The 16,584-nt window shown below is 38.2% G+C and overlaps 1 protein-coding gene across 1 annotated transcript in view; it reads left to right on the forward strand.

The window, feature by feature from the left end:
- Positions 1-5,664: 5,664 nt before the first annotated feature.
- LOC309797662 (uncharacterized protein) overlaps positions 5,665-16,584 on the forward strand; it is a gene marked incomplete at its 3' end in the record, with an annotated part of 48,445 nt that continues 37,525 nt past the window's right edge. Inside the window, exons 1-5 of the mRNA XM_082646118.1 lie at positions 5,665-5,848; positions 5,960-6,014; positions 6,081-6,142; positions 6,449-6,527; positions 6,588-6,837. Coding sequence (XP_082502244.1) covers positions 5,755-5,848; positions 5,960-6,014; positions 6,081-6,142; positions 6,449-6,527; positions 6,588-6,837 — 540 coding nt within the window. The 5' untranslated portion in view covers positions 5,665-5,754. The remainder of the gene's footprint in view (positions 5,849-5,959; positions 6,015-6,080; positions 6,143-6,448; positions 6,528-6,587; positions 6,838-16,584) is intronic.

Here is a 16,584-nt window from a genome sequence, read left to right on the forward strand (position 1 = left end):
TTTCGAGTGCCTTCGGATTTAATGTAGTAATCATGTCGAGTGCCAAATATAGTTTAGTTTTCAAGCTGATATTTCCTTAAATATACCCCATTAAGAGATGCCATTAAGACACCATTTTGATACTGTGCTGGATTAGTGTTTTACTTAATTTGGGGTCAAAATTTAAAGATGATAATTTGCCTAGATTTAAACACACCTATAATTTTGAATTTCATTTTTAACTACCTATTTCTGTTAATCGGTAGTGTTATTATCAATCGAAATAACGGCTAAGACACTGAGATATTTGCAAAACTTCGGGGCGGTGCGAACTTCCAACCAGATGATTGCCCTTTCCGGGGGGTCACCAGTTATCCATTACACCATCCGTGCCCCTCCCTTTGCCTTTCTCTCAGCGTGCTTTATTTTACTATACACCTATAACTGTTCCAAAGCAGCATTCCGTATATGTGAAGCTAGATTTAACACAAATATTGCTTACCAGCACTTCTTTCCGCTGTATACTTTTTCGTCAAAGAATGATAGCCAATAGAATAAATCTACTCACAAAGGTCTGAACTATTCGCACTTTTAACGTTAGCTTTCTTTCAACCTATCCTCAATAACGGATACTTCGCCGATCTTGTTCGTATTTTAGCAATAAATATCCGATTTTGAGCAGAAAATTGAACACCACTACAACATCGTTAAAAAAAATAACTTTATCGGCCAAAGTGAAAGCCTTAATAAGTACTGAATTTTTTTTTTAACTGTACAAGTTTAGACATTCCATCCATGCAGAAGATAAGATTTTTTAGTCTGAAGTCGTCAAAGGCCTGTTTGGTCGCTTCTGAATTGATGTTTAGTGCGAATGAAGTTGTCCAGGATTTTGAAGTGGCAGTAATCCGTAATTCCCACTTTAAATTAGTAAACATGTCCAACTCCAACATGTCCTTCTACACTACCACTTGCAATTCGCGCTGCTTATAATTACATAGTAGAAACCGTCTTTACCGATCTTTCATCAACATCCTATATTCCAATTTTTAGTACATTATAGCGACTTCTGCACACTAATTCTTGCCGTAGTAATTTTCCCAGGATTTTATGCGTTATGATTTCATGTGCTCAATAACATCCATGACCAGTGGCCGCAAAATTCTTCGAGCGTAATTTCGCACAAATGTGTTTCAGGGTTTTCTTCATGTGTCTTTTCTCTTGGTCATCATAAGGGTAGCTGCGATCCTTGTAATCCTCAAGCTGCTTTTCTCCATCAATAAACATTCCGAAACGAACGTTGTAACCATTGATCATTAGCAATTCTCTGACCAAATGCAGTTCAATGCAACCAGTTTCAACGATTTTGCGTCACTGTTCAATTGAAAGTTAAAAAAGTCAAATTTTGAAACGACATTATCTCAGTAGTCCAAATCAATGAAGGACAATGGACAAACCATTCGGCATTGGTCACTATCGTTGATTTTCTGAGCAATGCATCATGGATTCGACTTCAGGCATTGTAAAAGTGATTGAACGCAATGAGTTCCGGTTACCTGGCAATGTATGAAATCACTGGCCTTATCCTCCCAGACTAGTCTGGCACCAATTTCTCGTTACCAGAGGAAGGAAGGACTTGATTAGATCGGCTCTCAGATCAAACACTCAGATAGTGCTTATTCCATTGCACCTCTAACTAGTACGCTACAGGTACCCACCCAGAATCAGTACAAGTTAGTATTAGAACAAGATCACTAAGAAAAATGGTGAAAAAAAACGTGAACTTTTCGCGTTACGAAATTGGGCAATCTACTCTAAATAATCCAAATATTTCCTCAATCTTTTATAATTTTTTGCTGCATTACCTTTACAATCAGTTTTGTGGTTTATCAATTGATTGAAACCGTTTATGCTCATCTCTGACACAGTCGACTAATCTGTTCTCCACACCCCATGAGCACCAGGAGCACAATGATTTTTTTGTATGAGGCTTTCTGTTTTCAATATCTGTGATAAAAGATATCCACGGCAGGCTTGCCAAGCTTTGTCATTGCAATGCAGGACCTAACAAAGGTGTAGCTTGTCAAGTTCCTCCTATTACAAGTCGGGTTTATTTATTGGAATCTACCTCACACGGTGTCCCATTTCTACCACCTCACTTCATTTCAGCCTTCTGGTCAGTTGACATGCAAAATACAATCCATGCACATTGAGAAAAACTCATAGATTTATTCATGAGTATGGTTACCTGTATTTGAAAAATATAAATCATTCCGACAATTCAGAAGCCAAAAATCCATCTCTTCAGCGTTTCACTATCTACTAACGTAGTCGTTTTTGGCATAGTTCTAATAAGTTAGCCACTAACTATGTGTCTGGGATTAACTGAGTTGAATTTTTTCACATATCTCCGTGGAGTATTTTGAATTATGGACGAAGATTAGGGCGAAAAACAGGAGCAAAGTTGTTCTTCCATTATCCGACGTCAGATGTTCTGCGGGTCCCAGCACATCTCTTATTGGTTTCCTCGTATTCACCATCTACGAAGGTCCACGGATTTGTGTGTGGATTCGGCTTGAAAAAAATAGGAGAAAACGAGATCAAACTCGGGCGTTGTTGCAGAATAGAGTATTTAAAACAGCAATGAGGATTAGGCCAAGGAATGCACAGGGCGACATTTGTTTCAAAAAAATCGTAACGGCGAGTTCTACCTTGGAAAATATAAAAGTCGCTGTCATTCCCCTGCTACGGTCGAAGGAGCTGGGCCACGAAACCCTGCCTCACTCACCATAGTTGCCGCATCTCTTATCTATCGTCTACGACTTTTTCAAGCATCTCGACAGCTTCCTGTTCGGTAAAAATTTCAGAAACAAACGAAGGCTTAAACTGCATTCAATGACTTCATCGCTTCCAAAAATGCAGAATTTTATGCAACCGATATGTGCCTCGTTCGCAAAAATGTGTAAATTTTAAAGGTTTTTATTACGGTTAAGAAAGCTTACTCTGAGCTAAGATGTGGCTTTCTAAGAAATAGCCCACATTTTTGACGTCGGGATGCAAAAGCAGAATTTTAGAGGAGATTTTAGGACATGGTATGGGTATTGTAGAACTAAGAATATTAGAGTACAACTTTCTCTACATCAACTTCATATAATAGAAAGAAGTGGTAGAACCACTGTGTTTCTCAAGTAGAATTGGATTCAGATCTTTATGTTCACAATTGAACAGAAGCATTGTTTCCTGTTTTGGACTACTTCCAGTGTTTTTTTAACCTGTTATATTTTCCTGCAAAAATAGTGTATAGCTAATATTTAATAATCACCAACCGTGTTAGGTGAACTAATATCTTGCTTCAGTTTTCATCATTTCTTAGCAATATTTCGTAACACCTTTGCTTTGCTAGAGATAATACAAAAACTTTATTACTAAAGATGATGAAAGGCAACAGATTACTAATGAAGAACTGAGATATAATCGAAATAGCCTCTTTCCGGTTCAGTCTACTAACAGTCTTTACTCTAAATCTCCTTGATCAGCCGGTTCTCTCGTCATATAATATTTATATATTTTTATTTATTGTCATGTTATTTTTGATGAAAGAAGCTCATTTACAGATTGCAGATGATTTGAATCATTCCACGAAGATGGCGGTGAATTGAGGCTGTAGGGAAACTTGTAAACTGCAGTGATGTCAACTTAATACTCGACATAATCCTAATGTTCTAAACCTTTAAGATTTACCTAACTTCTAAGCAATTGTGAATTTCTACAAGATGTTTGCAGGTGTATTTCCAAGCACAGATCTAATCTTCATTCGAGGACAATTATTTGAAAAAAACAACACGCGTGATTGTGCTGCTTATGGAGAAGACTCAGGTGGCTGTCATTTCAAAGCCTAGCTGCCTACTTATTAACAGCTGCAGATTAATTAATCAAGCGCAAAAACTATTCGGTAGTGTTATTTACGAAGCACTAAAGTACTAAAGATATTAACAGAAAATGAGCATTTTATTGATGTTTACTTTAAACGCATGTTTCCCTGGGTATTTTTATAGTCGTTCTTCTTCAAATAATATGCGAACCCCAGTTCCCAGTAGTTTTAAGGAGTGCAAAGAAAAAAACCTCTATAAACCACTCGAATGAGGGTTGTACAGATTTTCGGCATGCGTTAATATGCAATGACTTAAGTCCTTATGTGACGTCATAAAACATAAAATAACGGATCAAAGGGATCGTCGTTGATCAATCCGTGAGGCGATGCGCCATGCATTCGACTTCAGCAGACATCATTGAGATGGTTGAATATATATTCAATTTATACAAACTTACGATATCTGACAAATGTAAGAGTCTAAATAATTTTCCGATCCCAGAGTGATATGGACGACTTAGTAAGCCCGGAATCGAACCAAGGATCAAACGTGAATTTTAGGGCGCCTCTAACCACTGCGTCATACTGTCGTCATGTGGAGTCATACGATGATTGAATGGTTGCTTTTAACTTTCAACACATTACATTCGAGATTTATTTGATCCAGTGCATTCAATGAGAAAATAATGAACGCTTTTAACTTTAAATTAATATATTGTCGGTTCGTATTGAACCTTAATACTTGGAATAAAACCATTGAAATCTATAGATTTTTGCCTACAGATATCCCATCAAATTAAAATTCTTATTTTCTAAAGGCAATGATATTCTTTTCACATTTCAGAGAGAAAGCCTTTATCTCCAATACAAAAGCTGTTCAATTCAACAACACAATATTTCGCCCTAGAATGCATAGACGTATTTTTCGTAGCTCCGTTTGTATTTGCGGCTACCGCGCTTATTTGAAAAGTTTGAAAAAATTTAGATTTGGTTTCATTTTTTTGGAATGTTTTGCTTCATTTGTAATAGATTTACATTACACTTGGAATGGTAGAGTAAAGTTGTTTTTATTGGTATGTAGATTTCCCAATTCCCTTACTATTAATGAAGAAATTATAGTCTGTTATCGAAAATACAGTTTCGTTACGGAAGTGTTAATAATGATTACTGAACAAATTGCATAATATACTTAATTTTTCAAATAGTGGAATAACATTGAAGTTCGCAACTTATTTATTTTCATTTTCCAATAGAATATAGTGCTTGACAGTTGCAATAAGCCGGAACTCTTAACATTTTATAGTTCTCTCGCACAGTTCGACGAGATCTACAATATTTTTTTTAAATCGTCGCGCAATATCGAATAAATAAACTGTAGGAGACACTATTATTGACATTCATAATCATAATGAATGCTTTCCTAAGCACAAATCAACAATTAAGAAGCGGTGGAAACTGCCTGCTGGCGGTCATAGGGATTTTATAGTGACGTGTTGATTTCTATCCATTTCTAGCTGGTTATCATGTTTTTCATTTCACGAATAGATGTGTAAAAGATATGTACGTGTTGTTTTCTTGATTTCGCTGATATAAAAGTAAACCGTCATCTCAGTGGTCTCAAATGAGTTCTCTACCTCGTAAATATACTCGCGCTCAACTTGGTGCTCCTCGTAGGTTTTTTGGAATTCAAAAATTCATATTTATCATTTTGAAATTTCCATATCGATTACTCAGAAATAATATATCGATTTTCTTAATGCTTTCTCTATTGTGTTTGAGTTTTACTGTTACGTTAATGTTAGTGGATTTTTAACGTTTAATCTGGATGACCGTTGCTAGAGTCAGTATGCATTCCAAATATATTTTTTTATTTGTTGTTCTCTTTAATACCTTCAGACACTTCCAAAATGTCTAGCATTGCGGATGATGAAGAGATAGTGGAAGACAGATTCGATGATCAGAGTTTCGACGATGCCCCGCTTTCAGATCGTGAATCAAACTGTGAGTTTGCACTAGAATTGTTGTATACTAATTAACGAGGTACTCGTAGAATTTCCTCTGCAATCTACCATGTCGTGATGTCATTGTGTAATACTTTTTTTTTTAATTTAGTTGATGAAAAGGAATTGCATGAATATGACAATGTTCAACAATCCGTTGACGAAAGGTATGTGTTTTGCGCAACAGATTGTTTTTAGCTAAAACAACTTCGAATGTATAACCTATTTAACAGGATTCATTCTTTCCTTTCCACAATTCCGGAGGAATCGAAGATTGGAGACATGCCAAATAGTGGTTTGCGCTTTAGTTCTTAATCTTAATCAGTATTTGTTGTTTTGGTATATGAGACTTCTAATCTTAAGCTCCACTTTTTATTTTCAACCACACTCATGTCTTTACGCAGATGAAATAGGTTCCTATACTTTTACAATTAACCATTCTGTCATCAATAAGTCGACATCCGTCGAATAGCAATACCTTCAATAACGATGATTGTTCATCCTTTCGGGCGGTTTCTGTCAAAAGCAGCGAATTTATTTCAGACCGTTAGTTTTGTGTTATTAGTCATCCAATATAAAGAACTGATAAGTCTCACTTTAGAAAAACCAATTGACATCATTCAAAGAGAGCAGGAATCATTTCTTCGCGATCATGGCCGCTTCATTTTAAACGATCCAAGGTTTGCAAACTGTTCCAACAAGTCTATATCTATTTACCATTTTATTTCTCTGTATTGAAGGTTCAATCAGAGCAATTTCGAGAAGGAGAATAGTTGGGAGCCAAGCATTATTAATCATTCTTCGTGCGAAAAAACAAATAAGGCTAGATTTTCCCAAGGCCTTCCAGTGCCGGTATGTCTTTTAAAACTTTCTCAGTTATTCGTTTCATCAACTATATTACTGCAGGATAATGGTGATTGTTGCCTGAAATCTGACGGAACATGCTTGAATGCTGCTAATGAAGCACCTTCAGAAAGCAACAACGGCGCGGTTGGTATAATCACAAGTATTTCGTTCTATCATTATTAAACGATTGAATATCTTGTTCCAGGTTTCCGTTAGTACTAAAATGTTTTGTCAGAACATCGTAAACAAGGAAAACATAACGAGTGATGTTACCAATAAAGACTACGATCACATGCTATTAGACATGCAAAAAGTGATTAAGAACTTTCTTGGAACTGTTACTGTATGTTTTAAGCTTCCTGAGGCGTTCAAATTTCAGCTTAATTTGAGTCATAGTTGGAGTACTCCCAAGCGGATTCTGGATTCATCGTATGTTACCAACGAACCGACAAACCCTTCTGTTTCATCTTCAGGAGTCGTACAAACGAGCACTCCTATTTGTGTGTTACTGCATTTTCATATTAATTCTATAGCCATCCACTGCATATTCACTCTTTTACATATATATATATATATATATATATATATATATATACGTATGCACACGTACATACATGTGTATATACATATATATATGCATATATATACATATATGTGTATATATACATATGTTTTTTAGCCTTAATAGCCAAAGCTACATCTCGACATCATGATCTTGCTAAAGAATTCCATGGTATATCTCCGATCCTGCCTGAAGGTAATTTACATGGAAAAATTGGCTTTAGTTCGGGTTCCTTTTATGTGTATAGAGTTGTTTTTTCTTTTTAGCTTCATCTACACTTGATGAGCACTCTGTTGCGGAAACCACGGGATCGCTTCATTTAAGTATAAGGACAATTCAAGAGGTTTTAAAGGAATACCTTTGATCCTAACGAAGAGTGTATCTTCGATAATCAAAAATTCTGAAACGAGTATTTATTGTCTTAACTTAAGCAAGAAGTATATTTAAAAGTGACTATTACACATAAGTTAGGTTAGTAAATTCTTGCGAAACATTGATAACCCTGGCATGAAAAACAGCATAGTTTTTCTCAGTTATTTATTCGTTAAAAAAGAGATCGCGGTGTTTGAGTTCTTGGAAGAACGGTGGAATTATCTCTAATGTCGAATCTTTTAACCCGTTTATGAAAATGTTTCTTATTAGTCGGACACCTTTCCAGAATTAAAACGAAAAATTTTTCAGAAACAACCCTCTGGTGCTTCCACAGAATCGTTAATGAAGGTGTTGGAAGAGCATAGAAAAAGTCGAGTGAAGGCACGAAAAGCTCATAATCACCTTTTTGCGCCTCCGGTTTCATATATGTCAGTGCATATATCTTAATTAGTAAAAAAAGGTGCATTCACACTGCTCTATTTAAGTAAACCATCATTGCCGTGTACCTCGCGTAATCTCTCTTCCACTAAATCATGTAGCAGTGGTGGAATCATGGTAGGAGCTGTCTTTTATAGTTGCCGCAATAACATTGCGCAATATATTTGTAGTTTAGGCTGGATTCGTTGTGGCAGAAAATGCTTTGGTAGGTTAAGTTCCAAGTGTTTCTGTAAAGGCTGTCTTCCTGATTTATTTTCAAGGCTAACATATTCTGTTCAGGATAAAACTACAGATATGAATAAGACAATTGTTCCTGACAATGAAATGGTTTCAAAGGTTTCTGCCACATTGACGGTTGTTCTTTGACTTTATTTTGCTATCGTTCTATTTAGCATGATTCATTTTCCTTTCAGCTCTTTATTTTGCTCGCCCACCCACTACTTTTTTATTGCTCTTCTCCATATATTTAATCTATACAGCTTCCCGATGCAGACGTTATATCACGCGTCGCCTGAGAAGCTTATTTTGTACAAATTAAAGTTTGCAAAATTTTTTTGCAAACGGGTTAGTTCTTTTCGCGACGGAACTGTTCTAAGAAGAAGGAAACTAAGAGTACCAGCTTATTATTATGATTCCATATGTTTTATCATTGAAGACATTAGAGATACTCGACTCTATCGTAACAACTCGTATAACCTAAACGTTTTGCCATCAACTTTTGAACCTTTTGGTATACCATTTATATATATACTTGTGGAGTTTGTATATATGTATATATACATACAAACAAACATATATACAAACATATATACATATAACATTTATATATTTATAGTATATATACATATATATAACCTCAGGAGGGGCTGGTGTAGAGCAGTGATTAGAGGTGAATTTGCAATATGCACTGTATCGAACAAAGGTTCGATCCCTTCATCTAAGGTCACCATGCCTTCATCTCTCCGTGGATGACGAGTTGGTTAAAACTTGTTTGGAAGGATAAAAGCACTAACTTGAAACATCATTGGGCCACCTTTGGCTAGTGTATAGGCCAAATACGCATTCAATCATTCCTATGATGGTTGATGGAATCGACCACATGCCACTTCCTTCATGGTCTAATCAAAGCCGAATAGTTAATCCTTTACCTAAGGAGCTTCTACTCACCAATTTGAAAACTCTTTGAGCTTGTGCAATCTTTCCAGCGTCCTAGAGAGGTTTTCAAACAGGAAATTTTCTCTACTGAAGCAAAGTTAGCAATTCGCATATTGTTTAGAAGACATTTTAAAAGTCTCCAGTTCTACTTTCATTGTAAGCTAAGTAAGACAGATTTTCAAATTTATCTCTTGATGGGATTTGGGATTCAAGAGGATGGAATACATAAGCGAAGTTTGGAATTCCTCTTAATAGTGTTAACAGTTGTTATGTGAAGGCACAGTCTAATAAATATGTTCATCTCTTCAAAAGATGTTGGTACCCTCGATTCTGATTCGTCGCCTGCCCAAGCCACTTTACTTTCACAACGAGATATTAGAAGTACTCCAAAAATTCTTAAAGTTCTGTTCATTCTCCCAGAAGCTGCAGTCCATTGCAAAATCTGTTCTCGATAATCCAAGTGTCGTGATGCATCATATTGCTCCACCACTGAAGTCATCTTTGTCCTTCTATGTACTTCTCTTTACTTTCTTCGCATATGAGTAACACTGGATGTTTCGGTGGCTTATGAATTGTATTTTTTACACTCGTTGAACAATTCGAAAAAGTTCAGTTCTCTTCGGCCGACATAACACAAGCGTTTATTTGAACATACAATTTAACATCCAGTTCAACTGTATCACCTGTATTCCCGTTGATCTTCGATTGAATCAAGCGGGCGCCAGTAATTCCTCCATCTGTCCCTGTCGCGTGCAAGAGTGGTCCAAAGGGTTCTGCTCGCTCTAGGGACACGTTGAGCATCATACCATTCGTTCAGCGTGTTTGTAAAGAACTCTGAAGAATCGGGTCGGTGGTCTTCCTGTTGTGCGCTTGACATCCCGAGGAATCCAATCCGTGGCGGCTCTTGTCCATCGGTTGCCATTTCGTCGCATCACGTGCCCGGCCCACCTTATTTTTGACATTTTGGCGTAAAGGACGGCGTCTCTAATTTTCGATCGTTGACGTAGGTCCGAGCTTCGTATTCCCTCTCTCACTTGCGTGACACGCGACACTCCTAGCATCGCCCTTTCGCTGAGTGTTCTTTCATCCTGCCTACGTAGCGATCAGGTCTCTGATGCGTATGTTAATGCAGGAAGCATCGTTGATTCAAAAATGTGGGCACGGAGTCGAGTGTTCTTCATCCTCTTCACTACATCCTCGATGCTCTTAAAAGCTCCCTAAGCTGCTCTCTTCCTCCTGCTCAGCTATGGAGCTACGTCATTCATCATTTGAGTTCTCGAGTTCTTCTAGGTACACATAACTGTTGCATTCGGAGATATTTGTTCCGTTGAGCTTAAATGGGGCCTTTGAGACCGATCCGTTTTCATGAATACCGTTTTCGTCATGTATAGTCGAAGACCAATACTTCCACATACTCGGTCAATGTCGGCAAGCATTCGTTCCGCCTGACTGATGTTTGATGTTATAAGGACGATATCATCAGCAAAGCGAAGATGGTGTAGTTGCCGACCATCATTTTTCACTCTTTCATTGTCCCATTCCAATTTTCGCATAACGTCTTCGAGGCTCGATGTGAAAAGTTTTGGCGACATTGTGTCGCCTTGTCGAACACCCCTCTTTACGTTCATTTTAATTGCGTTGTAAAATGGCGATACGGTATTCTATTCGTGAAATTCTTCTATAGCTCACGAAGGAGTGGTGTTTGGGTAGCGACGCCCTGGTTTCCCAGAGCTTCTATAACCGCTTCTGTCTCAACGGAGTCAAAGGCTTTCCTCAAGTCGATGAAAGTGAGACAGAGCGGTCTTTTATACTCTCGTGATAGTTCGATGAGCCTCGTTATTGTGTGTATGTGGTCTATCGTACTGAATCCTTTTCGGAACCCTGCTTCCTCGCATGGCTGTACCTCGTCCAATGTTCTGTCCATCCTGTTGAGAATGACTCTAGTAAAGAGTTTATTTACGACGGACAGCAGGCAGATTGGGCGATAGTTGCCAATGTCGTGGAGGTCTCCCTTTTTGTACAACAACACGGTTTTGCTGGTCTTCCATTGTTTGGAACCTTGCATTCTGACAGGTAGCCTGTGAAGAGACGAGCCAGTGCATTTGCACACCCAAATCGGTTATGCAAAATCTTCGGTTTACTATGATGTGGTCTATTTCACTATGGTACTCTCCATTGGGGGATTCCCACGTCCAGCGTTGAGAGAGGGGCTTTTGGAACTGTGAGTTACCATGGATTGTCTTGGTCGTCATGATAAACTCGGATAGCCTCTCTCCCTGTTCGGTCCAATCTTAGCGTTGAAGTCGCCAATTATGACTTTGAAGGAGGTATGATCTTCTCTGTAGAACTTCTCCAAGTCCATATAAAACGCTTCGACCTCATCTTCGTCGTAGCTTGAGGTAGCTGCGTAGACGACGTAGATAATTAGAGCCGGCATAGGCCCACATCTCTTCAACCTTAACCGTCCGATTCGGGTTGTTAGTTGTTTAAACGATTCGATGTTCATGGCCAAACTCGTGTTGACGAGGACACCAACGCCTCCAACTCCTCTATTGTCGCATGTTCCAAGGAAGAGTTCTTTTCCAGAATCATAAACGGCGTTAAAGGAATGATGTCTCCTCGTCTCAGCCAGTCCGATGTCGTCGTATCTGATCTTTCTGGCCTGCATCAGCAAGTCCTCAACAGCGGACTCAGATGCAAGCGATCTTGCGTTGTAGGTACAGATCGTCACCTTAGTCCTATCACATTTAGGTAGCCCAGATAGCCCTGAGATTGTAGCAGCCTCTCCGTACTCGTCCTACCCAACGCTGCCTTATCGGGGGCTCTTTCGTGGTCAGGGGAATGACTCTCATTTATTTTACTCTGTTTGGCATCTTTTGTACCCATGGGGTAGCTTGCCGGGCTCTAACCATGGGGGCTGAATATACTAATGAGTAGCTTGCCAGTCTTTCCCAGAGTTCATTGGAGTTGAGTGGACAGGACTCCTAACCGCCTCCCATGTACTTCCTAGTCACTTGCTTGCAGGCTTTTGGCCGAATTGACTTGTAGAATACAATTTGCACTGCCAGATCTGCGCAGCAGAAAAAGAGTGTTCATCCCTTTGATCCACCTGCTGCTCTGGGAAGCACAAGGTCGCTTTTGGTTCGCGTTTGACCCCCTATCCGCCACCTGGGGACGCGCCACGTAGCCTCACGACTAACCGGCTCGAGATCCATCAGTGAGGAAAAACCTCAGTGAGTGGAAATCCGTGGAACATCCAGTTATTACCAGCAATTGGTTGTTTTTCATTTGAAATCTCTTTTAAGAATCATAGTTGTAGTACTGAATTTATAAGAGGGTAGAGTTTTTGGCGCTGGTCAATAACTTTGGGATTTACAATCTATTAAGCTGAGCCTCGAACAGGTAAAATATTTGCCCTATACGATCTTGCGTGGCCTACCGATGTTTCCAGGTAATGCTTTTTTTTGGAACCACTTTCCTGATCTCAAAGGATGGAGAGTTCGGTTTGTTTGGAGCGCGAGATCGAGCCAAGCCTCGTTTATTATAGGGTTCCTAGGCGATAAATACTTTTCTTTAAAGTGGATAGTTGTAAATGTTGTATAAAATTGGAGAAATATACTACATGTGTTGCAAAATCGACCGCCAAAGGCGACAGCAACGTATTTCAAAAGAAACATGGAAAACTAAATAGATAAGCCGAATTGTAGAGCCGAATACACAAATAAGGGGCGGGCTATTGCGAAACTACAGTGAAAATCATGAGTCACATATTATTCGTTGCGTGAGAGATGAGAAATTATACGTTGTTCCATGGGCTTGACACAAAAATTTAGACGTTGTACACGTTGTCTTAGGTGGGTTAAAAAAGAGATTAGATCAAGACGAACTGGAAATATATCTGGCTAAAAATTCACCTCTCAAAATGCTTTACATGGTGAAGACTCTACTCCGAAGCGAATGGTACCGCCAACATTCATTTGAATATTATTTCCTTCTCGGTTTCTTTTTGATTTTCTTTTTTTTATTTCCTAATGTATACATTTTAGAAAATGGATCATGGTGTTGCTTGTAATCAAGGGAAGGTTACATGCGAGGGAGAGGTGCGTTGTGAGGCGGTTTTTTTGCTTTTATGATTTTAATAGTTCCTCTTTCTCTTACAATATTCGTTCCTGGTGGTGATCCTTTTCGAGCATCGCGACGTTTGCGTGTGTTATTCTATAAAATACAAACGTACAAATCTTTTGAAGTTGCAACTACAACTGGGTGGCTTAAGCCACAATCATTATTGTCAGCCATCCCAATGTTCACCTTAAAGCTCTCTTGCATCTTATTCTGTCTCTCTGATATCTTTCTGGGCCATTTATAATGAATAGAAGAATGATTGTAAAGTTGCATTCAAACCCCGTATACAATCCATTTTCCATCCTTGGATTAGGGTTATAAGGCAACGAAAGCAATAAAGGGAAAGCTAGGCAAGTACGATCTAATTAGCAAGCACTCTATGTATAATAAGTAAACAATTAGTATTTGTGTATAAATTTTTGTGTTCGCTCTCATCAACTTCCGTGCTGTTGTTTGCTTGTTTATTAGCTATTCAAGCTGTTTTTCATACATATTTTGGTAATTGTACGCATATCTCTATGATGAAACTTCACTCCGTTACTGCATAGTACTATATGTTGCGTCCTATTGCTGTTTGTGAGTAAATGTAAGCCAAAACCAACTATGTATTTTTTATGATCAAAAATATAATTCCTATATCTGTTGTGCTGGGATGGTTTGCACACAACATACATTAGTCATAATCATTCTTGATTCTGTGTATACTGGTTGATTCTATGATTGGGAAGAAGTGGTGAGACACTTCAGAGCTTGAAGAAGTAAGTCCACGTATACTCTTCAAAGGTCGGTAAGGCAACTAATAGGTTTGCTAAGTTCCCCAGAGAGCGGCTCGTAGCTGTTTTTGGTCGTTATTCACTTCTTTCGTATGCCCCATACAACCTAATGACGTGCGAGTGAATGAAGTTGACGAATATATCTTTAGTTGAGCTCTCGACCGCATTCCTCTGCAAGATCATCTAGCTCTTTATCTACAAACGCTATGGTTCCATGCTTTTCACAACTGACTTCTAATCCGACGCGGAGGTTTTTTTTCAACTACCAATAAGAATTTTATGACAGCTTTATTTTCTGAAAATTGAGATTTAGGTCTGTGCTTTATATCCCTCAACTCGAAGTAGCGTTCGGTTTCGTAGCTATTGGAGATACAGCTGTTTCGAACGTTGATGTTACCAATCGTACAGATACCTCTCTTCGAATAAGGGCGAAGCTCAGTCATTCTGGACCACTTTTACTGTACACTAGTTATTTTCTAAAATCTTTCCTATCACTATTCAATGCTCTAATGAAGAACGACTATATTGGTTGCAGCTCTTGGACAGCCAAATCTTACTTCTGGATCCACGTCGTACTGTTCCGCTTCGAATTGAATTTTCCCCGTCTCAGATTGCTCGATTCTATACAAATGTTCTGATTGCGGTGGAGGGAGGAGATGGACCTCAAGTGAACTATAGGGTATTCTTTTTTTTCTTATAAGCTTTTATTTATAGATAATGTTTCATTGTTTCTTTTCTTTTCTTAAATCTTTGTTGTGTAACTTCAATGGTGTTAATTTCATTTTTATGGTTACTTTCAGCTGAATTAAACTCTTAATTTTTCTTTCTACTTTTTAATACACTTCTACATAAAGCATTATTTCTTTTAAGATGCCGGTTCGAGGACTGGGTGGAGCTGCAGTTGTTAGAGTGAAGGCCAGAGATGACCTACGTATTTTACGAAATGGAACTTATATCTTACAGTCTTGTCATGAATCAACTTTCTCATTTTCGTTGACAAACTCAGGAAACCGGTTTGTTACTAACAACCGTTGTTGATTCAGAAGCTATTGGAAGAGCATTGTATGTGATTATATCTTATATGATTCATTATAAAACTTGAACTTTTAGACGAGCGTTTTCCCGTGTAGTCGTTTTATGCACTACAGAATCTGGCGCTCTGGAACACATTCCTGCTGATATTCGTCCAGCTCCTGGAATTGTGATAGATCGTGGTGACTCTAAGGAAAGGATATTCACTGTTATTTATTTTGCTTACGTCTTGTTTTTATTTTCATTTAAATGTCCTCTGTAGTAACACATTTAGATATGTGGTCGTAAACAAAATTCACTTAAAACTTATAATTATGATTTTATCCTGAAGAAAAATTTATCGTAACGCTCATCTAACTTTTCAAAAAATTTTGACGCGCTTAATATCGCCTACAGTTATTTTGCCTTTTTAAGCTGGTTTCCATACGTCTCCATTCTCCCATATCTTCAATGAACTCAATTGTCTCTACTGCGTCAACAGCAGTAAGCATTTTTGCATACCTGTATTTCTGTACTCCCTTTTGGTTTCGAAACTTATTAGATCCATTTAAAGTAGTTTTGTTGTAGCAACAGCGAACAGCTAGTGAGCTTCAAGTGATGGTATATTGGGGAGAAGAACGCACTCGTCAACGACTAAGATGGTTGATTTACTTTCTCCTCATTCTTCTTTTTTGAGACATGAATATGGTGTTTTCATATCCTTACGTTTCACTATTTTTTACTTTCTTAAAGGTATCTCTGTCATTTCAGAATAGTTTTGTACATATTTCTTACTTGTATTTTTTATAGCTCACGAAGTTTTAGTTTCGAGAAATTGAAAGACATTTCACATCTGTGTGAAGGGATTCGTTTTACGGATGCTTTTCTTGGTGAAGAGTTATCATTCTGCCCTCCTGAAGACCATCCCATTACCAAAGAGGACGTGCGACTTTTCGATCAGAAGCTGAGGATGTCTACTATATATGTGAGTCGGTAATTTTTCGCAATGTCTGGTTTTCATAGCTGTATTATTTGTAGGTTTGCTCCCAGCTAGTTCGCCTAAGGCAATCATTGGCCTCGAGCTATTCAACATCGTTTGAGAGGAGCCTTCAACCAGAAGACACTTTTTGCGAGGAATCTACTTACAAAGTAGCTGTTCCTGACCAAACGCTGCAATAGATGGGATCAAATCTTATATTTAACTAGAGATTTTCTAATTTCTTATTTCGATCTCTGGATCTCTTTCACGATGTATGGTTAGAGGGTGATATAAAAGCTGTGTTTTTGTGATACATTTCGTTCCAACGCTGGAAATGCGTTTAATGTAATGTCATATTTGAAAAAAGTGAATTCAAGAGGCAAATGATGCTGTCGACATACTCTTATGGTCCTGAATACGGCCTGGATGTGGTCCATACAACAGGTTTCATGACGGAATCCTGATTGCTGTTGTTGTGA

This window comes from Mesoplodon mirus, assembly GCF_964341445.2.
Source record: "Mesoplodon mirus genome assembly, contig: HAP1_SCAFFOLD_839, whole genome shotgun sequence".
Classification (NCBI taxonomy): Eukaryota; Metazoa; Chordata; class Mammalia; order Artiodactyla; family Ziphiidae; genus Mesoplodon; species Mesoplodon mirus.